We start from the raw sequence: 26,228 nt of genomic DNA on the forward strand, positions 1-26,228 counted from the left end.
TGTGTATCTGTGTGTGTATCTGTGTGTGTGTGTGTGTGTGTGTGGGGGTCTGTTTATATGGAGGGGAACAGCATCTATTAGAAACAGCCACTGCACTGTGGTGGGAACTAGCAGAAGTAGCTACTGGGCCTTTTCTATGGCAGTGAGTCTCTAGGCCTTTTCACACAGAGATCACGCTAAATTTGCGGGAAGAGGAGACGTCTTTTTGCCACAACGTGTGTCTGAAAAAGAGATGAAAATTTGCCGGCCTGCTGATCTGTTCACATGATGCGGCATTTTGGGGAGCCAGGAGGCAGGATCAGCTAGCAAATTAAAATGTGACGTGCAACAGGGTGCGTGTAGAGTCTGGGTGCATTCAGGGCACCTCGGAATGACAAGGACCGCCCCCATGGCTACTTTGTTTTTCCGACAGCAAGTGTTCAAGTGCTTTGCCATCGAATGTGTGACAAACATGGATGCCACAACAAAGGTTAAAACATACACTCACTAATCCTAAACAAACAACTGTATTGCTCGTGAAAGAATGATATGCAGCTTTCAAGTGACAAAAACGGCAAATTCCCAAGTTCACATTAAAACTGTTGGACATGAAAGGCCACATGGACTACAAACGAACTACAACGTGACGACAGTGATGACGAGCGCCTAACTGGGCAACTCTGTTAGGAAAACATAGCTCCAGTTTCCGACCTCTGACTCACACATTAAGTGACGTGAATGACGCGGAATGATGATTTTTTCACTCGGAGAAAGGTTTTGCCGAAGCCCATGAACGCTAGGTGATAGTCGTAGCATGGGCCTTTAGATGCAGCAGGTGTGTGATTTCCAAAACCATGGCGGGAGAACCGACTGTACTTTGGTTAGCTTGCATTTGTAGTATACAAATGCAAGTGAAGTTGCTTTGCTGTTGCTTAGAATGTTAGATTCTTGCGATCGATGTCTTCAGACAATAAGTAATATTGTAATTACTTATAAGTAATTTGGAAGGGAAATTGAAGAGAAGAGTTGCCCCCTGCATTGGCCGTGATTCCCCTTTGAAAATCAGAGGTTCACAGGCTACTGTGGCCTTGGTCAGTGGCGCCGCCAGCCGTAATCCTGTACGCACTGTACATAGGCTACAATTTTTCAACACTTTATTCATGAAATCATTCAATATTACAACAATAAAAATAGCTTGTGTACTATCTTAATTGAAACATGCTTCGCGCACAAATTATAGCCTAGGGCAAAGAGAATGGACATCTCAACATAAAGATACATTAGAAGATGATGATTGGTGTAAACGTTGTCACACGACGTGATAAGCAGTTCTGGCGCTTAAAGGGACACCAGGCAACATTTTTGTGTTAATTACTCATCTTCGTAAGTTGGTATATGGTTAAATGACTCGTTACAGGGCGAATGAAGACTCTCTCGCCCGCCCCTACTGTCTGTAGGAAGAATATCCTGCTTGCAAGCTCAGTGTATCCTACCCGCAGACCGAAGCAGGCAGGCTAACAAAACACTAGAGATTGTTGCAAACGTGTGTATAATGGCAGAGCCGGCGAAGAAGCAGCGAAAACCCTTGACAGAAGACGCAAAGAAAAGGAAAAGAGCTTCAGACCGAGCGATGGGGAGTTTCGTAGAGAAAAAGCATCAGGCTTGCCTGGTGTCCCTTTAAAAACGCAACGTTCCATTCAGTCATGATTCATTCAAGCGTAGGGCTCGTCATGAAAAGAAAACAGCAGCTTAATATTTTTCAGGTGTTTAACAGTAGGCCTAATAGGCGCACTGTTAGTTATGCCGAAGGCAGTGAGATTATTAGGCACTTCCCCCTTTCCGCCTTAACCCATTCACACTGGTGCCGGAACTTATCGATTCGGCAAAAAGTCTATGGTGCTTGGTAGTAAATTTGGCGAGACACTTCGTCCCACCGTTCCGCCTCGGTCTATGTGAAAAGGCAGGCGTTCCGCGAATTTGGTACATAATTTTGCGGGGATTTTGGCAGTGTGTAAGGGCCTAATGTCTGTGGGTGGACCAAGACCTAGTAGAAGCAGCCTGTTTGCAGGCCCAGTAGGATAAGCTCCACTCTCCCTTGTAGTGCTGCAATGCGGGCGATACTAGAAAGGTATCGTACCATTTTATTAGTACTGAGCATTTCAGACAGGTTTTTAATAAAACCTGCATTTGTAATCAGTTATAAATATTAAAAACATGTTCTGTCATCTAGGTGCTGCTATCACTTATATTGCTGATGTTTAAGGTTTTTGCCATGGTCTTGTTTCAGTATTGCTTTTTGAGATACTTGGGCATGGTATCGTATTGAGCTGGAGTCTTATTTTTTTGTACTGTGACAACACTGCTCCCATGTCAGGAGATGCAGGCAGGTCTGCTCTGAGGAGGAGTGGTGTCTACTGCGGGGAGGAAAATGACACGGCACTGTGGTCGGCCTAATCGCCACTTACGGCTGGGCCATGTCTGCTACCACACCCCTGTAGGGGAGATGTGTCTAGTGGCAGCAGGCTTAGCCTATATACTTGTGTATATGTGTGTGTGTGTGTGTGTGTGTGTGTGTGTGTGTGTGTGAGAGAGAGAGAGAGAGAGAGAGAGAGAGAGAGAGAGAGAGAGCGCATGTGTGTGTCTGTCACTATGAGTGTGCACATGAGATAGAGGCTGTTTGTGTGTGTATGTGCATGTGCATCGGCGTGTGTGTGTGTGAGAGAGAGAGAGAGTATGCAAGTGTGTTCATGTGCACGTGAGAGTGTGTGTGTCCATGTGTGAGTGTGTGTATATCTCTGTGTTGTACCCTGCTTGAGGCCCACTGACAGGGCTCGGCTGGCAGTTGACCTCAGCTTGACCCCCTACCCCCACACACACACACCCTCCTAGAGCCAGCTGTGAGACGAGGGCCAGTGGCGACAGCAGAAGCCCAGCTCGGCCTCCCTCCTCTGATCAGCCCCAACAGGACTGGCTGGCTGGCTAATGCTCTCTCTCTCTCTCTCTCTCTCCTCTCATTTGTTTTCTTTTCTCTTTCTGTCATTTTTTTATTTCTCTCTCTCGCCTTCATCTTTCCTTCAACCCCCACTAGGAACTACCGCTGCTTACAAGATTGCTATCTATCTCTAATCTTTGTTGGCTAAGGTTAAACCTGGCAGTAGGGGCAGTAATAGTGAAGATAGTTAATAGAATAGTTAGAACTTGACCTGATCTGACCTTGCATGTTCACTCTCGCGAGGTAGCAGAGCTGTGAACCCGTCTACTGGCTTTGTGTGCGAACAGAGGAGGCCTGTTACCTTACCGTTACAGGGGAGTGTGTGAGGACACTGAAAAGTTAGCTCACCTGGGTTTTATTTTTATTATTTTTTTAACTGCGAGAAGAAGGCTCTTGTCTCACTTGTCTCACCATGCCGACATCTCACATCACTCACTCACACTCCCTCTCCCTCTCTCCTTTTTCTGTCCTGTCTCTTCGTTCTCACTCTCACTGTCTCAACCAGGTCTGACTCATTCTCTCAATGTCTTACACTCTCTCTCTACCTTTACTCTGCCAACACACGCTCTCTTTCTCTCTCGCTCTCTCTTCCTCTCTCTGTCCCTCGTTCAGTCAACCGTGGCCATGGCTCTCAGGGACAAGTGTGATTTGCTCTGCTGGGTTTGATGTCTGGCAGGCACTGCATCTATGGCAGTATGCATACATATGTACTAGGGGTTTCACGGCCACTGATTTTTGCTAGTGTACATTTTTTCAGTATTGTTTGCAGACTAGTCTTTTTGCACTGGTACAGCACTAACATTAACTAGCTAACATTACAGTGACCGTGTCTTTAGCTGGTTGTCCATAGCACACGTGTTCTTATTGTACTTGCACAGCTGGACACAACTTACATGTCACTGTGGAACAGCTCTCATTTTTAGTGAAGCATTTCCATGCGTAGGAATGTCTAGCCCAGACATGAGCTGTTCACCATTTTGTCCAGGACTAGTGGACTACTTCCTACAGCACTGACTAGAGATTTTAAGACATGACTAGTTGATTAGTTGATGAAACCCCTAACACACACACACACACACACACACACACACACACACACACACACACGGGAGGCACATACACACACACACGGGAGAGAGAAGAGGGGGACAGGGCTATCTTACTCTGCCCCTTCAGGCTGAACACCATGTGGGGCTTCAGTTCTGACAAACCACCAGTGACCTGGCATAAGGTCAGATCCATACTTTCAGAACTCGCCGCTAAGGAGTGTAGTCAGAACTCGATGAAGAAGACAAAAAATAACTACATATTTTAATCCACTACCACTCTGTCTCTGTGGGGACTTGTGTTGAGTGACAGCAGTATGTCTGTGTGTGTGAGACACAAAGCATGCGTGTGTGTGTGTGCATGCTTCAGTGTGTGTGTGCATGCTTCTGTGTGTGTGTTTTTAAGAGCGTTAGTGAGTGTGTGTGTGTGAGATTGTGTGTGTGTGTGTGTGTGTGTGAGTGAGTGTGTAGTATATAAAATCCAACTCTAAGAACGGCAGGAGATATCTATCCATCAGAGTGCCGTCTCGCATCACAGCGTCACTGTTGGAGACACTGCTACCAAACTTTTTCCATTTTCATCGCCTCTAGTCCTTTCTCCAAAGCCTCCTCCAGCACAGTCCATAGTATATGGGCTCCATCCAACCCTGAGCGTGCTAATATTAGCGCCCTGCTTTAGCTGTTCACTTGTAAGGAACGTGTTTTATTACATAGCCCTAGTTACACTGTAATACTTTTTCATGTGCATTGGGCACTCGCATAGGTTGAGTAATAATACAGTAGGCAGTGCAAATTATAGTGTAATTAAGTGTAAATCGGCATAGCAATTACTGATACATTGTAGTTGCATAATATTAGGTGTTCAGTAAATTATTACTGTTAGTATTAGGATCAGGGCTTTGAACCAGAATTTTTTCCCAATTGGTTCGTTCCGAACAGAAACCGTATTTTAACGTTTACGGTTTTTGGTTCAACCCTAAAATTGACGTTCCTGAACTGGTTAGAACAATAAAATCAAGTCCCCGGACCGGTTAATAACGTTCCATGCCAGCTGCAGGACATACAAACAAGAAGGCTGATCATTGGGACTTTAAAATTATATTGTTAGTGTACGTCTCTATCCTGTCATCAATAAAAATCACTAGGCTACATTATGTAAGCGGCATAACTGTAATTCTGACATGCCTTCATTTTTTTCAGTATTACATGAATTAAGTAAAATGTCTGCCATGTTGTTTATTGGCAAACAACTGAACACATCCATTACACTTCTTACATAGCTCAATTGGTGCAAATGACAAATAGGGCAGGCTACATAGGTGTCATAGAGAACTTCAATTGATCAAACCTGGTCAGGGCCCAATCAGTGCACTTGTTTCACTTATGTCATCAGACAATACAAAACAATGGTGTGTGCATAGCTTCCATTGAGGATATTAAACTTATAAACCAATGGCCAAAACCTTGTCAGGGCCCAGAGGGAAATGAAAAAAGATTATGCCTGTACAGCTGGCGGTAAGCTTCTCTATTACATTTCTCCTGATGAGTGAATGACCGGAAGTCAACCTCACCTCAACCTCAAGTCATATTGAACAGAAATGTTGTCAAAGAACAAAAAAAAATAACGGTATTAACCGGTTACCATTATTTTTGATAAACGATTCTGTTCCGGAACATACATTTTTTTAAAGTTTCTGGTTTTGTTTCTGTTACTAGTAAAACATCAAAAGTTTCTGGTTTTTGTTTTCGTTCCGTGAACCGGTTCAAAGCCTTGATTAGGATTATGTTATTGTAATGGAGTACGTCATAAACGTTTTTTAGATTGTGGTAGTTAGTACTTTACAGTCTCAATAATAGAAGGGTAATGTACTATAAAGTTTATGAGATTGCTTATCAAGTGGTAGAAGTGTGTCTGTGTGTGTGCGTGTGTGTGTGTGTGTGAGTTTGAGAGTGTTAGAGAGTGAGAGGGAGACCCTTGACTTATTGGCTGCTTTGGATTTGACGTGCCCTGCATCAGTGGCTACACATTGAGCCTATCGAACACGCCGGTGTGTGTGAGGAAGAGAGCATGACAAAGAGAGCCTCCTTGTTGGCCGAGTCCAATGAGCAACTGTGCGTCAACACCGTAGGGGTGACAGGCGAGCGGCAGAAAGCTACTGGAATCAATATCCATTACCTGCCCCTGAGCAGCAGCAGCAGCAGCAGCAGCAGACGACGCAGCGGCGGCCGCGGTGTCTCTTCCTAGCTCGGCAACGACGTGAGGGGCAATGGATCGTGAAGGGTTTGATGATACTAATGCGTATGTACGATCCACGGCAGTGCCAGCTCTGCCTGCTCCTACACACATGCACACACACATATACACACACACACACACACACACACACACACACACACACACACACACACACACGTGTGTGTGTGTGTGTAGTGGTGGTGGAGCGTGAGGCAGGGGGAAACTTGAGATGGGCGACAGATTGTGACCCACTTTTTCCTTTTCCCCCATGTTGGGTTGGGGTAGCTCTACAGAAATCTCTTTCTCTCTCTCTCTCTCTCTCTCTCTCTCTCTCTCTCTCTCTCTCTCTTCTTTTCTTGATGTGCCAGCCAGTGCTGGTGTTGAGTTGGCCCTTTTGAGCGCTGACTTCTGAGCACTGACATCTTTGAGTCTTCTCCACCTGTGTGTGTGTGCATGTGTGTGCATGTGTGTGCGTGTGTGTGTGTGTGTGTGTGTGTGTGTGTGTGTGTGTGTGTGTGTGTGTGTGTGTGTGTGTGTGCGCGTGTGTGTGTGTGTGTGTGTGCGTGTGTATAATGGAATAGGTTCACTATAGAGGCATTTGTTATTTACTAGATCTCTCTGTTGTAGTAGTTCTGTGAGTCGTGCCGGAGTGAATTGAACCTTGCATTGAAACGTGCCTTGACACACCAAATGTACTCTGTCACATTCCTGGACCCGAAAATGATGTGTGTTGGGTTAGCTGTTTTGGTACGAGACGTTTTGAAGCATAATCAGCATCTGCTTGTTTGCATTTTGTGCTGTCAGGTGGAAGAAAAAAACAGGTATAGTTGAGTTTCTCCAAACTTCACTGTCGGTTGTTCAAGCATCTATAGCACATTATGCTAATTTGGTGCCTGGATCAAGTACATGAATGTGTACGATGAAATAGTAAACATTTACATAGTGTAACATAAAATAGCACGTTGTGCACTTCAACATTTTTACAATTCATGGAATCTATTAAAAAGTCATGGGTCATATGAAGTAATTTTCTCTGGAAAAGGCACACCTACAAACTCATGTTAAAGCATGAGCCATCTCCATGATGAGCAGATTGTTTGCGTGCATCAACCATCAAGTTCAAAGCATCGTGGGTCTCAACACGTTCACATCGCATGGCTTCTCGTACACACCTCATTTGCCATGTAACGCTGAAGGGGGTTATGCAGCTGTTCGCCCTCTTACGATTGAAGACAATTTGAGAACATCCTCAAAAACACAACACCCTTTCAGATCACAGCCAGGTCTATTACTAGCAATTACACAACAAAGAGCTTGCTGGGCCTACATTATTAATATCGCTCTCGCACAAATTGTGTTGTTTGTTGTCATCTTCAAATATGCGAGGATCCACTCAAGCAAGGAGATAATCTTCCATTTCATATTAGAAGAGAGAGGTTCAGTGAATTACCTGCCCGCTGCTATGTCAGGGGAAAAAACGCTTCAGTCATGCCTACGGCTGTGTGTGTGTGTGTGTGTGTGTGTGTGTGTGGTGTGTGTGTGTCTATGTGGGTGTGTGTGTGCACGTGTGTTTTCATAAAAAGGGAGGCAAGCTCACCAAAACAAACAAAGATCAGTCTGCCAGATGAAGATAGCAGTGTATTCATTAAAGAAAAGAGAATGAAATTAAATTAGTGTCAATTTGTTTACGACTTTCTTCACTGGTAAATGAAGAGGAAAACAAACATGGACCTTTGTGGTTTAGAAAGTCTATTTTTTGAGAAGTATGAAATTGAGCACTGACGTTGTTCTGTTTCTCTGTCTGTAGATGAGAAGTCGGAGAGTGGAGAACTTGACCTGGATGGCATCGATGAGGAGGAGATTGAGAAGGTGCGTTCTAATTACCTTAGTACCACAACATATAACCCAATACCTTCTTCTGCAAAACTCCCAACTCTATACTTAAGTTCTTAAGGTATTATAAGGTGACAAAAAGTTGAAACGACTTGGAATCAACATAATACTGAATGGAAATGAAAATTACTCTGCATAATCTCCATAAAAAATGTCTTTAAAATCCTCACACATGAAGCATTAGAAGCATTTTCAACACATGGGTGGATGTCCTCCTCTCTCTCTCTCTCTCTCTCTCTCTCTCCCCTCTCTCCCTCTCTTTCTCTCCTACTACAGTACATCCTGAGCGAGAAGGAAGTGACGGTGAAAACGGAGCTGTGGATGAAACAGAACGAGGAATACCTGCAAGAGCAGAAAGGTAAGAACCAACGAACGAACGAACGAACGAAAGAAAGAAAAGGCAGAAAGCAGGCAGCGGTAGGCCGCGACGTCAAAGTCTGACATTCTCATTAATGCGCCTCAGCCGAGACTTCCCTGAGTCTTTTCTCGCTGCTCAGCAGGTAGGCTCAGAGAGACTCAAGGTCTTCATCTCTGATAAGAAGCACTCCGTAAAACGTTGGATTAGTTTTTTCCCCCCTCATCTCTCTCTATTCGCACATTTTAAAAAACAGTGTGCTTAAGTGGACCTTGTCACAACCTTTTTTTTTTTTTATTAATGTTTGAAGATGAAAGTTATTGAATTAATTGACCATTAGCCCAGATTATTTGCTACTTTATGGAGGCCATATTAACCAAACCTCTGGTGTAGCCTTTCCGAGAGCTGTGTGGTTTTGGTTTGAAAGAGAAAAGCAAATTTCTGATTTGCAAAATGTTTGATGTTTTCCATTTGCATCCACTGTTATACTTGTGTGAATGTTTTTCCTTTCAGAAAAAGAGGAAAGAATCGCCAAGGAGAAAGAACTGGGAATTTATAAAGAGAAAGTAAGTGTGTGTGTGTGTGTGTGTGTGTGTGTGTGTGTGTGTGTGTGTGTGTGTGTGTGTGTGTGTGTGTGTAAGTGTGTGTGTGAGTAAGTGTGTGTGTGTGTGTGTGTGTGTGTCTTTGGGGTGGGTTAAGAGCTATGCCCCCTCCTGCTCAGGGGCCACTATAACAGACATACAGCAGCTGTGTCTGATTGAGAAGGAGGGGGGCACTTTCCATGTCGGACTGTACTACTTCTCCCCCCACCCCCATCCCCCTCTCCTCCAGACTAACCTGCTGGCCGACATCTGTGCCACGGTTTTCAGCCGGAGACTATTAGCCATACGGCTGCAGACCTTCCTAATGAGGTGGCGAGAGCTTGATGCCAATACCAGATTCGGTTAAAAAATCTCATGTCCACAAGCTTTCGCTGTGGCGAGACCGTTTGCCCTGGATGTATAACAAACATGGTGATTGAATAACAAACGAATGGGGATTGCTGAGGGTCCCACGGCTTCAAGTGATTTCACAGAGCCTTAAGTAGGTTCAGTGTTTCCTCTGTTGACAGCAGGGAGTCTGAGATCATTTTGGTTGAAGATGAAAAGGAATGGCTAATGTATGGCTAACATACATTGGTTTATGTAGTATGTATTTAAAGTTCAGCCCTCATCAAAGTATTTTATTCACAGTCATTTATTTCAGCAGCAGCCTGTGGTTATTGTGACCAATACTCAATATTTAGGCATTGTGTAGTTATCATTGCATTACATTAATTACGTTATGCTATTCAGGATACTTGTACAAGGATACAAACGTTTCATGAAGAGAAGGGTGTCTTGAAGCAGGAGCCCTCAGTTGTCTGTGCTATGATTTTAAGATGTCTCATCAAGTGAAGAATCAATAATGCATTTTCAGATCAATTGTCAGTTAACATTTAATTGGTGCCTCACGTCCCTTAGTCACCTATATTAAGTTGACTAGTTTATTTGCATGCTGGGAGTAGGATACTGGGACTTTCAAAGACCTTAGTTGGGGACTTTTTGAATTAAAGTATTATGGTAACACTTCATAATAACTACACACAATTCATAATGTATTAAGCATTTGTAAACTATTAGTAAATGGTTAGTTCATCATTAGTAAAGTATTGCTCATACATTATTTCTCATCAATAAAGCATTTGTACACACAGTTAAAAATATTTTCCTCATAGTAAATAAGCCTTTTTTTTATTAATGTTTGAAGATGAAAGTTATTGAATTAATTGACCATTAGCCCAGATTCTTTGCTACTTTATGGAGGCCATATTAACCAAACCTCTGGTGTAGCCTTTCCGAGAGCTGTGTGGTTTTGGTTTGAAAGAGAAAAACAAATTTCTGATTTGCAAAATGTTTGATGTTTTCCATTTGCATCCACTGTTATACTTGTGTGAATGTTTTTCCTTTCAGAAAAGAGGAAAGAATGCCAAGGAGAAAGAACTGGGAATTTATAAAGAGAAAGTAAGTGTGTGTGTGTGTGTGTGTGTGTGTGTGTGTGTGTGTGTGTGTGTGTGTGTGTGTGTGTGTGTGAGTAAGTGTGTGTGTGAGTAAGTGTGTGTGTGTGTGTGTGTGTGTGTCTTTGGGGTGGGTTAAGAGCTATGCCCCCTCCTGCTCAGGGGCCACTATAACAGACATACAGCAGCTGTGTCTGATTGAGAAGGAGGGGGCACTTTCCATGTCGGACTGTACTACTTCTCCCCCCACCCCCATCCCCCTCTCCTCCAGACTAACCTGCTGGCCGACATCTGTGCCACGGTTTTCAGCCGGAGACTATTAGCCATACGGCTGCAGACCTTCCTAATGAGGTGGCGAGCTTGATGCCAATACCAGATTCGGTTAAAAATCTCATGTCCACAAGCTTTAAAGCTGTGGCGCAGACCGTTGCCCTGGATGTATAACAAACATGGTGATTGAATAACAAACAGATGGGGATTGCTGAGGGTCCCACGGCTTCAAGTGATTTCACAGAGCCTTAAGTAGGTTCAGTGTTTCCTCTGTTGACAGCAGGGAGTCTGAGATCATTTTGGTTGAAGATGAAAAGGAATGGCTAATGTATGGCTAACATACATTGGTTTATGTAGTATGTATTTAAAGTTCAGCCCTCATCAAAGTATTTTATTCACAGTCATTTATTTCAGCAGCAGCCTGTGGTTATTGTGACCAATACTCAATATTTAGGCATTGTGTAGTTATCATTGCATTACATTAATTACGTTATGCTATTCAGGATACTTGTACAAGGATACAAACGTTTCATGAAGAGAAGGGTGTCTTGAAGCAGGAGCCCTCAGTTGTCTGTGCTATGATTTTAAGATGTCTCATCAAGTGAAGAATCAATAATGCATTTTCAGATCAATTGTCAGTTAACATTTAATTGGTGCCTCACGTCCCTTAGTCACCTATATTAAGTTGACTAGTTTATTTGCATGCTGGGAGTAGGATACTGGGACTTTCAAAGACCTTAGTTGGGGGACTTTTGAATTAAGTATTATGGTAACACTTCATAATAACTACACACAATTCATAATGTATTAAGCATTTGTAAACTATTAGTAAATGGTTAGTTCATCATTAGTAAAGTATTGCTCATACATTATTTCTCATCAATAAAGCATTTGTACACACAGTTAAAAATATTTTCCTCATAGTAAATAAGCCTTTTTTTTTATTAATGTTTGAAGATGAAAGTTATTGAATTAATTGACCATTAGCCCAGATTCTTTGCTACTTTATGGAGGCCATATTAACCAAACCTCTGGTGTAGCCTATATCTAAAATATGTTAATACATTATTTTTAATATTTAATAAATGCAATTATAATTTAACACATAACATATAATCTGCAGGACTAGTGCTAACATCACATAACTTCTATAGGACTAGACTGCTAGAGTCAAATAACTTCTGGCCTGGGCCAGATCTTTATAAAAGGCAGAGGGTCATCACATCTCCGTCCTCCTACAGGATCATTCCGATCATGGAAGTTCGACGAACATCACCGACTGACAATGGGTCGACCGGGGTTCGATTCCCGCCATTGCAAATCTGCCTCACTTTGGATAAAAGGGCTAAATATCAGTCAACTTTAACTTTAACTTTAAGATGGGTTGCAGATGCTGGTATTTGGTTAATGTTGTGAAACAGGGGCAAAGGGTCTGCAGTGTTGCCTGACTGCTCTTGTTAAATCTGTTTTTTTTGGGGGGGTTCTGCAGCCCAAGAAATCGTCCAAGAAACGCGAGCCAATCCGGGCCAACACGGCCGAGGAGGCCATCGAGAAGATGCTGGAGAGGAAGAAGATCTCCAGCAAGATCAACTACGACGTCCTGCGCGACCTCAACAGCAAGGGCAGCTGCGGCAGCAGCCCTTCCCACGCTTCCGAGGACGCCGCCTCCACCACCGGCCCCGGGCGCAAGAGGCTGACGCGACGCAAGAAGCAGCCCAGCAAGAGCAACCTCGGCCTGGCCAAACCCGCCAGCCTCATGGGCAAAAGGTAGGCGGTCATTACAGTATGAAATTAAAATAGGGTTCAGAAATCAGGAGACTGAAAGTGTGACTGGAGGAAGAGAAATGTAGGGCAGCTGTCTGTCTGGATTTTGAAATGGACGACGTGTGTCAGGGTTGGGTCGTAAAAATCTCTGGAAGCGCTCTTCTCAGTTGTCGTCATGCCGACAAAAGATGTGTCTTCGTTGAAACCATTGTCTTTCCAGCCCTGTCATTTTCTTATAGATTTGCCATCTTGCTGATCAATCATAGTTCTCACGACAACAGGGGGGCATTCTCCATGGGGGGTGATGTATGTCTGCCTGGTGAAAGAGAAAGGGCAATCAGGAAAAGGTTAACCCCCCCCCATCTCAGCAGGCCCACGGTCTGTCTGTCTGTGCCCTCTCTCGTTGGCTGACCTTCAGCGTCGCCTCCAAAGCTGCGCAAATTTGTCATCCATTCTGCGCCCGAACACTGTCTGTCTGCTGTCACTTGGCACCCTGCAATGCATGCTGGGATTTGGCCCCTAACTCCCTATTAATCGTCCACCGGGGCGCCCAATGTCCCCCGTGAGAAATTTAATGAACAAGAGATGCAAGCTGGATTCTCTCTCACACACTCTCTCTTTCTCTCTTTCGCACACTCTCTCTTTCTCTTTCTCTCACTCACTCACTCTCTCTCTCTCTCTCTCTCTCTCTCTCTCTCTCTCTCTCTCTCTCTCTCTCTCTTCCTCTCTCTCCCTCTCCCTCTACCTTGGCAAGCAGCTGCAGATCCCATGTCTCACAGCTCTTTTTATTATATATTTACCCCCCAAACCAAAGCAGTTATGTTTCACCTTTATAATAATTGCTAACACTGCACTAAAGTTGCTGAACTGATAATGAGTCAAATGAGGAAAGGTCTGCAGAAGCTCTGGTGCAGAGGCTCATTCCACGAGTACTAATCTTGTGACCCTTTCAACCTCTCTAGAGGTCTCTAACAGCGGACAGCCAGTGCTCTATCTTGGGAAGCGAGCCGTGAAATCAAAATGGCGTCTCTTTTGGAGATCTCATTTGCCTTTGCTCTGGTTGAACCTTCTCCGAAGTCAAAATATGTCATAGCTAGCTGACAGGCCAACTCTTGACTGATCCCAGAGTTGTCTCAATTATAACTTGAGCTATCCCTTTTCGTAATGATTAAAGAACTGCACCAAGCTCATATTTTTTACTTTTATATGTGAGTGTCTGGAGGAGTAGAGACTTGGCGAGCTGCACCGCACCAGCCAGCCAGGTTCTGTTTAAAGAGAGAGAACCGTTGTGTGGGTGGAAGACACTGTGGAACAAATCGCACAATAAACTCCAATTTAGCTACAGTTCCATCGTGAGTGACCGTTTCCCTCCTCTCTCTCTCCTATTGTAAGGGACTATGGGGAAACTGCTTAATATGCTGCCATGGGAGAAAACGGCTGAAGCCTCGGACTCATCGTCCCTCAGCCTTTGTGCAATTCAGGTTTAGTCATGGCCTGAACCCATATCCACAGTGCTGCACAAAGCACCAGCCGAAACCAGCCGTGCTCGTACACACACACACACACACACACACACACACACACACACACACACACACACACACACACACACATTGATGCCGGCCACCTTTGTCACAGCCGTTCTGTCTGATAGTCTGCCCTCCACGTTGTCCTCTACCATACCACCAGCCCAGCTGCTAGGCCTGGGTTCCCCTCTGCGACTCGCCCCAGCCCTCCATCAAAGATGGAAGGAGGGATAATTGCCTGGCAGTTTCTTTTCATGTTCTTGTTCTTTTTTTCCCCTTGCCTTTTTGCACCCTCATTATCCACCGCCATTACCTCTGTTCTGTGAGGTAAAGGTCCCCATCAGCGTGCCCTTGTGTGTGTGTGTGTGTGTGCGTGTGCGTGTGCGTGCGTACGTGTGTTTACTGTATGTGTCTCTGTGTTTACCTGTCTGTCAGTGTGTGTGTGTGTGTGTGTGTGTGTGTGTGTACATCTGTGCGTCAGTGTGTGTGTGTGAGTTTGTCCCTCCCAAGTTCAAATGGAAGGCAGCTGGTGGCAGGTCCACCCGTGTATGATTGTCCTCACTGCAGGGCTCGCCGAGCTCCACAATAGCATCAGGGCCTCATAATTTTGCAAGAATTACCTTTAAAAAACGGTGGGCCTTTTAGTGATGGGCCCTTTATTTGCTGGCTTTTGTTGGCTCGGCTGTAAGTAAGGGGAACGGATACAATATAATGGCCAATGTCACTTCAAGGTCTCTTAGTCAGCGTGTGGTGCCTAACTCATCCACTGCGCAGAGTTCCCAGCATTCTTCCCTGCAGGATTTCTTTTTCTTTTCGTCTTCGTCTGGATGTGTCCAGAAATAGCCGTTCTGGCTACCCAGCTGTCCTGATGTGTTTCGCAGACCCCCTCGTCCCCTTTGAAGAGGGCTTGCCTCTCATTTCCACCATGGCCTCTACGGTTTCCACTCTCCTGGGACCTGGCCCAGCCATCACTGTTTCCACACGGCAATGACGAGAGCTCATCTCTCTCTCTCTCTCTCTCTCTCTCTCTTTCTTTCTCTCTTTTTCTCTCTCTCTCTCTCTCTCTCTTCCCTCCGACGCCTGCTCCAAATATTAATCAGTCGCGCACATACGCTGGCTTGGAGGCTGAAGATCAGATAGCTCTCGTGCTTGCTTGTGAGCACTCTTCTACTTATGAATGTGAATCTATAAATCGTTCGTTACTCGAAATGTCTTTCATGGGAGAAGCTACCAGGCTTCTCTTTCAAAGTCCTCAAACAGGGACTTTGAAAATTGTCACCATGAGTTGTGGTAGAAAAAGGGTTGCTGGGCTTCAGGGAAGGCTGGTGGGAGGGGTGCAGCCAGGGTGTGGTGGGGGTGGTGGGGTCTGGTTTGAAGGATGAGGAGGCAGATCATGCCGTAGTGGAATGCGATGCCTGCTTGGTGTTTACAGAGTCCCTCTTTCGAAGTCCTCAGAATGTGAAAGTCCCACGAGCTGGTAGAGTCGGGGTAGGCAGAGGTGGAGGGGTTTTAGTGAAGAGGATGGTGGTGGTGGTGGGGGTGGTTTGAAGAATGTGGAGTCAGATCATGCCGCAGTGGAATGCGATGCTTGCTCGGTGTCAGTGGGGGTCCCAAAACGCGCGTCAAGCCAGACCCCCACACACACACACACACACACACACCCTACTTTCCCCTTCCGTCACTTAGTGCGGAGAGGCAGATTGATTTTCCTGTTTTTTCTTTTACCGCCTCACCTCTCTCTCTCTCTCTCTCTCTCTCTCTCTCTCTCTCTCTCTCTCTCTCCCTCTCTCCCTCCCCACCCAGCTTCCTTGTCACATCGAGCCAGCGCCAACTGTGGCTCTGATGAAAGCCGTGTTGTGACAGATGATGTCCCCTGATGTCCAGAGGCAGCAGGAGGAGCAGAGAGGAGGGGAGGAGAGGAGAGGAGGAAGGAGGAGAGGAGAGGAGGAGGAGGAGGAAGGAGAGGGAGAGGAGAGGAGGGAGGAATGAGTGGGGGATGGGTGGCTGATGGGATTATGTGGATGAATGAACCACAGGACTCTTAATAATCTTCTCAAGTGGCTTAGAGCCTGAAGATCAGATAGCTCTCGTGGTCTCTTTTTGAGAGCACTCCTCTGCATATGAATGTTAATCTATAAATCGTTCGTTACTCGAAATGTCTTTCATGGGAGAAGCTACCAGGCTTCTCTTTCAAAGTCCTCAAACAGGGACTTTGAAAATTGTGCCATGAGTTGTGGTAGAAAAGGGTTGCTGGGCTTCAGGGAAGGCTGGTGGGAGGGGTGCAGCCAGGGTGTGGTGGGGGTGGTGGGGTCTGGTTTGAAGGATGAGGAGGCAGATCATGCCGTAGTGGAATGCGATGCCTGCTTGGTGTTTACAGAGTCCCTCTTTCGAAGTCCTCAGAATGTGAAAGTCCCACGAGCTGGTAGAGTCGGGGTAGGCAGAGGTGGAGGGGTTTTAGTGAAGAGGATGGTGGTGGTGGTGGGGGTGGTTTGAAGAATGTGGAGTCAGATCATGCCGCAGTGGAATGCGATGCTTGCTCGGTGTCAGTGGGGGTCCCAAAACGCGCGTCAAGCCCCCCCCCCCACACACACACACACACACACACACCCTACTTTCCCCTTCCGTCACTTAGTGCGGAGAGGCAGATTGATTTTCCTGTTTTTTCTTTTACCGCCTCACCTCTCTCTCTCTCTCTCTCTCTCTCTCTCTCTCTCTCTCTCTCTCTCTCTCCCTCTCTCTCCCTCCCCACCCAGCTTCCTTGTCACATCGAGCCAGCGCCAACTGTGGCTCTGATGAAAGCCGTGTTGTGACAGATGATGTCCCCTGATGTCCAGAGGCAGCGAGAGGAGCAGAGAGGAGGGGAGGAGAGGAGAGGAGGAGAGGAGAGGAGGAGAGGAGAGGAGGGAAGGAGAGGAGAGGAGAGGAGGGGGAGGAATGAGTGGGGGATGGGTCGCTGATCGGAGTATGTGGATGAATGAACCACAGGACTCTTAATAATCTTCTCAAGTGGCTTAGAGCCTGAAGATCAGATAGCTCTCGTGGTCTCTTTTTGAGAGCTCTCCTCTGCATATTAATGTTAATCTATAAATTGTTCGTCTTTCATCTCAAAAAAAGTCACTCTCGACATCCGTTTGCCTACATTTGGTATTTGACCTCAGCGTAGCCTTTGTAGCTTTGGCGTCGGGGGACCTGAGTACGCTATTGTCTGAGCCGGTGATCCATCAGCGGGCTTCAGCTCGGTGTCGAATCGTCTGGACGCCGCGCCACATCAGGAGCCACTTCCTGCCGTCGGGAACAATGCGCCCGGTGGGGACTGACGAGACTGACACTGTCACTGGCCATTAGAGTCAGCGGGGCAGCGGCCACCTTTGGGACGGTTACCGTCCATTTGTAGATTTTGGATGTGTATTACTCAGTGCGTAATAAGAGTTTGAGGGATCTCTGTGAGGACAGACAGACTCAGCTATTTCCCCATTAAGTGTGTGTCTAGTTTCAAATGGCAAAGCAATGAAGAGGGAATGAGAAGAACTACAGTAGATCCTGCACTAAAGATGTTATGGATATGATAATGGTTATCTTGTCCAAGCAATAATAACAATACACAGTATTGTTTGAATTTAGTCTATACAGTAGCCTACATAAATACTCATAATAGTAATAGACTACATCCTTTTAATAGAATAATTATACTAGCAAATTGTCATAATAACAATAATCATAAACATACAAACCATATAAGGAGAATTAATTAGTTAGGTACAATATCAAGTCACTGTACTAGTCGAGACTCGTGCTGTGCAGCACTACCTACGCAAAGTCTACAGTAGCTCGAGCAATGATGGGTGAGATGGGTGTCATAATTCTATTTTCAGCCACCAAGGTGAAAGCCTCAACTTGAGTCTAGCAGGCTATCACGTTAGGAAAATCATTCCTAAGTCATGCCTGGTTTAGACAGACAGCCATTTCCCCATTTTTTAATTACTTTTTTTATTTATTCATTTAGCTGATACTTGTATCCAAGCAACTTACAGACACCAATCTCAGTCTCCCTGGAGCATTTTGGGGTAAAGTGCCTTGTTCAAGCCCAAAATCACACCCATGACTGTGTGTGGCCACTGCATGCTAGTAGTAGTAGTAGTAGATAACTTTATTCTCCCCGTAGGGCAGTTTGGTTTGCGGCACAGTCATAAGGCACTTTATGACAGGACATCAGACATGACACAAACAAATAGTCCATACATCAGACACCGACAGACATAACATGAAGGACATACATCACACCCTACAATACACTATACACCCTTGGGTATGACCAGGCCAGCTGGACATCTAGCTTATTTCAACTGATTTAAGGCTTTTATGGCTTGTGGTACAAAAGAGAATTTGGATCTGTTCTTGGTCAGAAGGGGTGAGCAGAAACAACGTCTAGATGGCAGTAGTTTAAAATAAGATGCCAGGGGTGTGTATAGTCACTAGCCCAGTTCTACCACTACTGCCCCATTCCACACAACACTACACTACTACCACTACTGCCCCATTTCACACTACACAACTACCACTACTGCCCAATCCCACACTACACTAAACTACTACCACTAATGCCCCATCCCACACAATACTACACTACTACCACTACTGCCCCATCTCACACTACAACACTGCCCCATCCCACTCCACACTACTACCCCCCCTGTCATTTTGTTTGTCTTAGTCATTTAGTGGGTGTCAAATGAACATTGAAGAGGGATAATAGTTGAGATAAACTACACTCCACACTTGTCATCCTTGATCCTGACCAAAGATTGTTGATATTTGAGCTCAACAGTCGATCGAATGTGTGTCCTCGGCCTGTGCTTCTGAAACGTTGTCTATTGGCTCGGACACCACACATTGATCCCTGCCGGATTACGTGGGGCGGACCAGGAGATGTGACGCCCCCGCGTGACACCATACTCAGTGCGGCGCCGTCAAAAGCCCACTCTGCCGTCTGCCATTCGGGGAAGAGAAAATTGGTACCTACTCTTTGACATCTGCTGGGTTTTCCTTTGTATTGTTTTTTTTTCCCGTTGTTGTATTTTTGAGCTGGGTCCACGGGAGAAGGCGGTTCTGTCACCCACACATGCGCTGTCGTGCTCATCGCTGGTACAGCAGCGCGAGGGCCGAGTAGCCGTCACAGATTTCTTTCTCTGAGGAGGCGGTCGCGCCGCACGAAAAAAAAAAAGTGTCTGCGCCATGTCAAGGTTGATGATGTGTGTGTGGGCATGTTGGCTATCACACTGTATTCACATGGAGGTGTGTGTGTGTTTTGTGTGCCAGTATCTGTAGCTTTGTCAGAGTCTGTATCTGTCAATGTTTTCTATAGTATTATTTGTTGTGCTGTATCTGTTCATGGTCTCGTATCAGGTTTTGGGAATGGTTGTGTGTGTGTGTGTGTGTGTGTGTGTGTGTGTGTGTGTGTGTGTGTGTCACTGAGTGTCTTGTCTGTGTATGTACTGTATATGTGTATGTGTATATGGTTGTGTTGGTATGTATGTATGTGTGTGTCTATGTATAAATGTGTGTGTGTGTGTGTCTGAGCCCAGTCTGAGCCCACAGGCTATAGTGTTTACAGCAGGAGAGCAGCAGCAGGGAAATCGAGTGTGTAGAGGCATCAGCCTGGCACAGTCATAACAGTGGGGGGACAATCCCATCACACACACACACACACACACACACACACACGCACACACACGCACACACACAACCTCCAACCCCCATCCATAACCCCATAGGCCACATCGCACCACCCTGCTCCGCCTGTGCCACCCCATCTCCTGCTGAGCAGCCCCCGGGGTGGCCAGGGATAATCACTCGTTTCTTCAGTGCATTCATCCCCACAACCACCACCCGCTCTCCACAGTCCCAGGGCTGCCCAACCCGTCCATACACACAGTGTCATGGACACTCACACACACACTCACACACTGGTCCCTTTCCTCCACCCTGCAGGCTTCTTCGCAGTCCTCTGTAGGAAGTGCGATAAGATGCGCTGTCACCACGAGGGGCTGCCGGCTGCAGGGGGGTGTGTGTGTGTGTGTGTGCGTGCACACGCACACACACACACACACACACACACACACACACACACACACACACACACACACACACCACCCCCTCCCCCTCTCCTGCCCTCTTTAAGCATGCCCGCTCTATGGGTCTCATTTCATGTGCGCTGCCTCTCAGTGTTGGTGTGGCCCCCGGCCGGGTGAGGGCAGGGGTAATGGGTTTGTCCTCCAGCACAGTGGACACACACAGTGTGTGTGTGTGTGTGTGTGTGTGTGTGTGTGTGTGTGTGTGTGTGTGTGTGTGTGTGTGCAAGTGTGTGTATGACTCTGTCTGTGTGTGTGTGTGTGAGAGAGAGAGAGAGAGAGAGGAGAAGGAAACCAGTGTATTTGAATGTGTGTGAATTTTTTAATAATAATAATAATAATAATAATATTAATTACTGATAATAAGAGATGCATCCCGGAGCCCAGGAGGAGGAGGCCTTTCTCTCCTCAGGACGCCTCAGTGGGTGAAGAGCCTGTCTGTCACAGTGGCTCCAGTGTGCTGTTGTCCAGTTGTTGTCCAGTAGTTCAGATCAGAGTCCATCTAGCACAGAGATTCTGATTTAGTTTTTGGAAGTGAAAGCTAAAAGACCAGGCATTTAGAAGACACTTTTGTCCCAAGTGATGTACAGAGAAACCCTGAGGTTGAGCTCTTTGTAAGGTGACAACAGTATCCTCTGTATGAACACGCCCCACCAACAACAAATGAAGGGTTCAGATGCAAAAGCCTCTAAATGCCACCTATGTCAAAAATGAGATAAAGATGGTGAGGGGATGCTCTCTACACATAGTATACGCTAATCAAATAATTTAACTTCTAAACCCACTAAATGCCACTCTCTTCCTGGTCTGAAATATCGATTTATAGGCAAAAACCTATAGGAGCCTGAATTTAAATGCTCATTTAAAAGAGAAGTGGTCAGACGGATTTAGAGGCTTTTGCATCTGAATTCTTCAAATATTAATATTAAAGACTTAAAATTAATAGTAAGAAATATTATAATATGAAACATGGGAGTTTTTCCTCCATGATGTCCCTGTTGGATTGTTTGGTTTACAAACCCTAAACATGCCAATTGTTCAACATCAACAACGCACGGTTGATTTAGTGAAACGGAATCTTCTTTTAGGGCCTGTCCACACGAGACGCTTTTTAGGTTAAACGCAGAGGTTTTGCTTCGTCTTGGCCGAGCGTCCAAACGAATCCTGTAAACGCACTGCCCGAAACCGCACTTTTCTGAAACCTGGTCCCAGAGTGATAAAATCTGAAACCTTAGCCCATTTGAATTCGTCTAGACAGCGAAACCGCACATCCTGCTTGCGTATCGATGATGTCATCGCCACACCTCAGCTGCCCTGGACTTGCACTTTATAGTATTGCTTAACAGTTGGTGGACTGAACACTGTTTTTCCCGGTGTTTTTTTATGCATTCTAGCTACTGTCAGTGACGCGAGAGAACTTAAGTTATTAGGAAAGTCTTGATTGTAAGTTTAGGCTACATTAATTTATGCGTAGTGCCAGTGTCATTCATTTATTTTACATGTCTTACAACATATATACATGCATTCACAGTCGAGTGAAATCAGATATAAGCATACAAAGGCAGCTTAGAACTCACGTTAAGCCGATGGTAGCACACTGAATGCAAATGCGCGATTTGATGCAGGCAAACATATTGACTGTTACTAACTAAGGTTTTATAGCAATATTATAAATGTGGCGACAGAATAGCCTAGAACTTGGGTAAGCCTTGCGTTTAGTAGCCTAATTCGCGGTGATAGCCAAAACTAATGTGAATCACGGACTATCCTACAACCAAAGAAAGTAAAAGGTGATTAGTAGGCCTACCTCGTTAGCCAAATAAGGGACGGGACTGCACCCTTCACAAATCGTAAAATAAAGTTTATTAGTTTTACAGTTGACTACAGTTGACAGTTCACCATCAGTCCACACAAATAATTCTGGTTTTCTTGCACTAGCCATTTCGTCATAGCCTATTCTGTCTGTTTGTAAAGCACAAACTTTGGTCAATTTCTGTAAAAAGAAACAGTGCCACCTATAGGCCTGGGGTATGAAGTAACGTGTTGAGTGTTGTTGAGGTGGATCCGTTTGGGTATAAATATTCTTGATCTGATTCCAGGGAAGACGGAGGAAAAAAAAAAGATCGGTTTAGTGCGTGTGGACTGGGCCTTAGAGTACCCACCACTGTTGTTTCTGTCTGGAGGAGTGGGGTGTGGACGGCAGCTGTTCTTAGGGGCCGTCTACATGGCCTTGGTTTTTTATTAAAAACCGGTGAGGTTTTGTTATCGATTCGCCTTGCGTGTACCGAACTGGCAGTTTAGGAGACTGTAACGAGTTTTTGAAACCGGCTTCGAAGTGGGAATTTTTAAACCGCCCATTTAACTTTAAGCTGTGTAGGCGCCTGTAGATGCGAAGCCGGCAATTTTATGTGACATAGCCCCACCTCTCAACTCAGCCACGGCACTCAACCTGACACGCTGCTTGTCAAAACAAACCAAACCATTTATTTATCATATTAAAATGTTTTTTCTTTCCCCTGTCATGATTTATGTACACAATGTAGCCTATCTGCCTTTTGTGGCTAAGTTAGAAGCACACGTTAGCTTAACTTAGTTAAACATTAGCTTACTGTGCATGTTAATGTTTTCCCCAGTGGTGCTCAGACCTAATGCAATGTGTAGGCTAAGCATTTGAAATTTCACATAGCAGTCACATACCTTCAAAATTATCTTTATTAGTTTAACAGTTGAATTGAAAACCGAATTGTCTGTAGTCTCCTTATTTCATGCGACTGCTTAACAAACTGTTTCAACAATGTTTTCTTCTACGCGATTCACGCGGATTAAATGTGAGCTTCTGCACGGCCGGCGCCATCTACTGGTCTGGCATATGCACTACAGCACATTTAGCCAGTTACACCTCTGTGTGTGCACGCGAGTTTTTTCTTTACCGGTGTCGTTAAAGGTGTGAAAGCGGTAACAGAAAATTCACCCGGCGGTTTCGTGTAGACGTACCCTTAATTTCCCCTCTTCCAGGTAGTCTAGACAGCCTTTTGCCCCATGTCCCCCCAACCACCCCTCATTGGATAGGGCCACTTAGCCTACCCAGACAGCCCCCCCCCCCCACACCCACCTACCCCCATGTTTTTACCCCAGCACCACCCCCTCTCTGGGGGTACAACCCAGCTGGTTGCACGGACCCCCTGACTGGTGGAGTACCCTACCGCCCCCCCCAGCTCCATGCCCCTCTTTGCCCCCTCATATAATTTGTGCAGACACACACACACACAAACACACACACACTCACACACACACACATACACACAGCTGCCATGCAATATTGGCTTTGCTAAAAATATGACTTCCCCTTGTCAGATTTTATTGACATGCATTATTGACGGATGGATATATGGGCCTGGCTTCCGAAAAAATAAATAAATAACGAGAGAGAGAGAGGGTGGGGGATCTCATGCAAAGACAGAGAGATGGAGTGATAGAGAGAGAGAGCGAGAGAGAGAGAGAGAGAGAGAGATCCTGTGCTCCTGAATGAATAAAGCCGGGCCAATTTTCAAAGATCAAACTGAGAGCCATTTAAATAGCGTTGCCTAGCTACAAAGCCCAACAGCACGGCGGCAATACGGCTAATTTGAGATATCCGCCCAGATTGGTGCCTGTGCCCATCCTTGCCCCACCAGTGCCAGCCGACTAGATTTGTGCCCTACGGTCATAATATGTACACTTTGGTTGACCGGGGAATGAATTGTATTGCGACACACGGGATGCAAGAGGGGGAGCTATTCGTCAGGGAAATCAATGTCTGATCAAACAGGATATGATTCTTCTCCAGAGGAATAATACATTGGCCTGAGAGATCTGGTTTGCTGTAATAGCATCCCAGTTCTCAAGGGTAGGGTTGGTGGGTGTGTGTGTGTGTGTCTTTCTGTGTGTCTGTGTGTGTGTGTGTGTGTGTGTGTGTGAGTGTCTTTCTGTGTGTCTGTGTGTGTGTGTGTGTGTCTCTCTCTCTTTTTGTCTGTGTGTGTCAGTGTGTGTGTGTGTGTTTGAGTTTAGCTGTGTAGATCAAAGAGCATTCCATGTTGTGAGCAATAAAGCAATAGGAGGAAGTTTGCCTGTTTGATGATGTGCTTGCTTATTGCGTCTGGGTGATAATATAAGACTACGTGTGCTTATCATACTGTATGTGCGTGTGTGTGCTTATGTGTGTGTGGGTGTGTGCACATACAATATGTGTGCCAAAGACTGATTGAGAACTACTCTGTATGTGTGTGAACTTAAGGAGTGTGTGTGTGTGTGTGTGTGTGTGTGTGTGTGTGTGTGTGTGTGTGTGTGTGTGTGTGTGTGTGTGTGTGAGTGAGAGAGTGTGTTCGATTTTAGCTGTGCAGATCGAAGATCATCTCATCTTGTGGTGGTGGGCAATAAAGTGATGGGAGGAAGTTTGCCTGTTGGAAGTTGTTCTTGCTTATTACTTCTGAGGGGTATATTATGGGATGTGTGTCTATCATATGTGCGTGTGTGTGCACACATGTCTGTCAAAGACTGCTTTAGAACTTCCATTATGTGTGTGAAAAGAGAGTATTTGTGTGTGCTTGAGTGAGAGTGTGTACATGTTGGTGTGTTAGTGTTAGTTTGTTTTGTTTTTTGTGTTTGTGTGTGTGTGTGTGTGTGTCTCTGTGTGTGTCTGTGTCTATGTGTGTGTTTGTCTGTGTGTGAGAGAGACCTGTTTGTGTGTGTGCGTGTGAGCGGTTTGTGTGCGTGCGTGCATGCGTGTGTGTGTGTGCGTGTATGTGTGTGTGTGAGTGTGTGAGCTGTTTATGTGTGTGTGTGTGTGTGTGTGTGTGTGTGTGTGAGTGTGTGAGCTGTTTATGTGTGTGTGTGTGTCCGCCCACCCTTTTCTTCCTGCTGAGAGGGGCAGTAGTTAGGAGCCCCTGGGAGGCTGCAGCACATTGTTATTGATGGCGAGCTGGGCAAGGGGGCAGGAGAGGAGGGGATTGATTGTTAAAGTGGGCAAATTTGTCTTGCGTGTATGAATCCGCTCCATTAGACACCCCCATCATTTGCCATCTGGCAGCGGGACTCTGGGCTGGGGAGCGGGGCACACAGCTGGGGGGGGGGGGGGGGGGGGGGGGGGCAGTGGATGGTGGGGCAAGAGGGCAACGCCTCCAGACCTGCCTGGGCTCCCCTTCACCAACCCTGCCACCCCTATGCCATAAGGGCACACCATACCCCCCAGCACACACACACACTCTCTATCTCTCTCTCTCTTTCTCTCTCTGATGGCCCCACTAGTCTCTTGGGTATCTGTTGATGTTAACAGGGGAAGAACAAAAATGAAAAATGGGAAAAAATTCAAATGATGTGGCCCTAATGGGATGGACTTCACTGTGTCACTCAGTGGGATGGTTATACGTTACGCCTTTTTGTTTGCATCTCTCTTGTATTCATTTCTTTCTTTCTTTCTTTCTTCCTTTCTTTCTTTCTTTCTTTCTTTCTTGTGCCTTTGGCAATTACATCTCCTGACCTGTGATACATCACTGTTTGTGTCGTGGTGAAATTGGCCCAAGCTGTATTGCCAAGATGCAATATGGCTCCATCTCGCTAATGCCTTAAGCCCCTTCTTTTCATCTGCCACGAGTTAAACAGTGGAGGCAGGCCAGGGCACAGATGCTATTAGCCATGCTGGGATGCTGGAGAGGAGAGGAGAAGAAAGGAGAGGAGAGGAGAGGGGAAGAGTGGAAAGGAGAGGAGAGGACAAGAGTGGAGAGGAAAGGAGAGGAGAGGAGAAGAAAGGAAAGGAGAAGAAAGGAGAGGAGAGGGAGGACTACCATGATGGATGGCAATAACAAATGCTCAGCTACGCTAACCCGGTCCAGTGGCTACCACTCACACATAACTACAGAATGTGTTTTTGGAGGATTGGTTTGGTGGTCATTTTAACCATTTTTAATCAGGATATAGTGCAGTGTGGTATTGGTTAGTCACCCTGATATGTCAGAGTGTTAGTAGTTTG

At 45.7% G+C, this 26,228-nt stretch overlaps 1 protein-coding gene across 3 annotated transcripts in view; it reads left to right on the forward strand.

Moving 5' to 3' along the window:
- brf1b (BRF1 RNA polymerase III transcription initiation factor subunit b) overlaps positions 1 to 26,228 on the forward strand; it is an 85,223-nt gene that overhangs the window by 46,309 nt on the left and 12,686 nt on the right. For all 3 annotated transcript variants that reach the window (XM_048249943.1, XM_048249942.1, XM_048249945.1), the window contains exons 13-16: positions 8,061 to 8,122; positions 8,423 to 8,504; positions 9,015 to 9,067; positions 12,296 to 12,573. In XM_048249943.1, coding sequence (XP_048105900.1) covers positions 8,061 to 8,122; positions 8,423 to 8,504; positions 9,015 to 9,067; positions 12,296 to 12,573 — 475 coding nt within the window. The remainder of the gene's footprint in view (positions 1 to 8,060; positions 8,123 to 8,422; positions 8,505 to 9,014; positions 9,068 to 12,295; positions 12,574 to 26,228) is intronic.

This window comes from Alosa alosa, chromosome 8, assembly GCF_017589495.1.
Source record: "Alosa alosa isolate M-15738 ecotype Scorff River chromosome 8, AALO_Geno_1.1, whole genome shotgun sequence".
NCBI lineage: Eukaryota > Metazoa > Chordata > Actinopteri > Clupeiformes > Clupeidae > Alosa > Alosa alosa.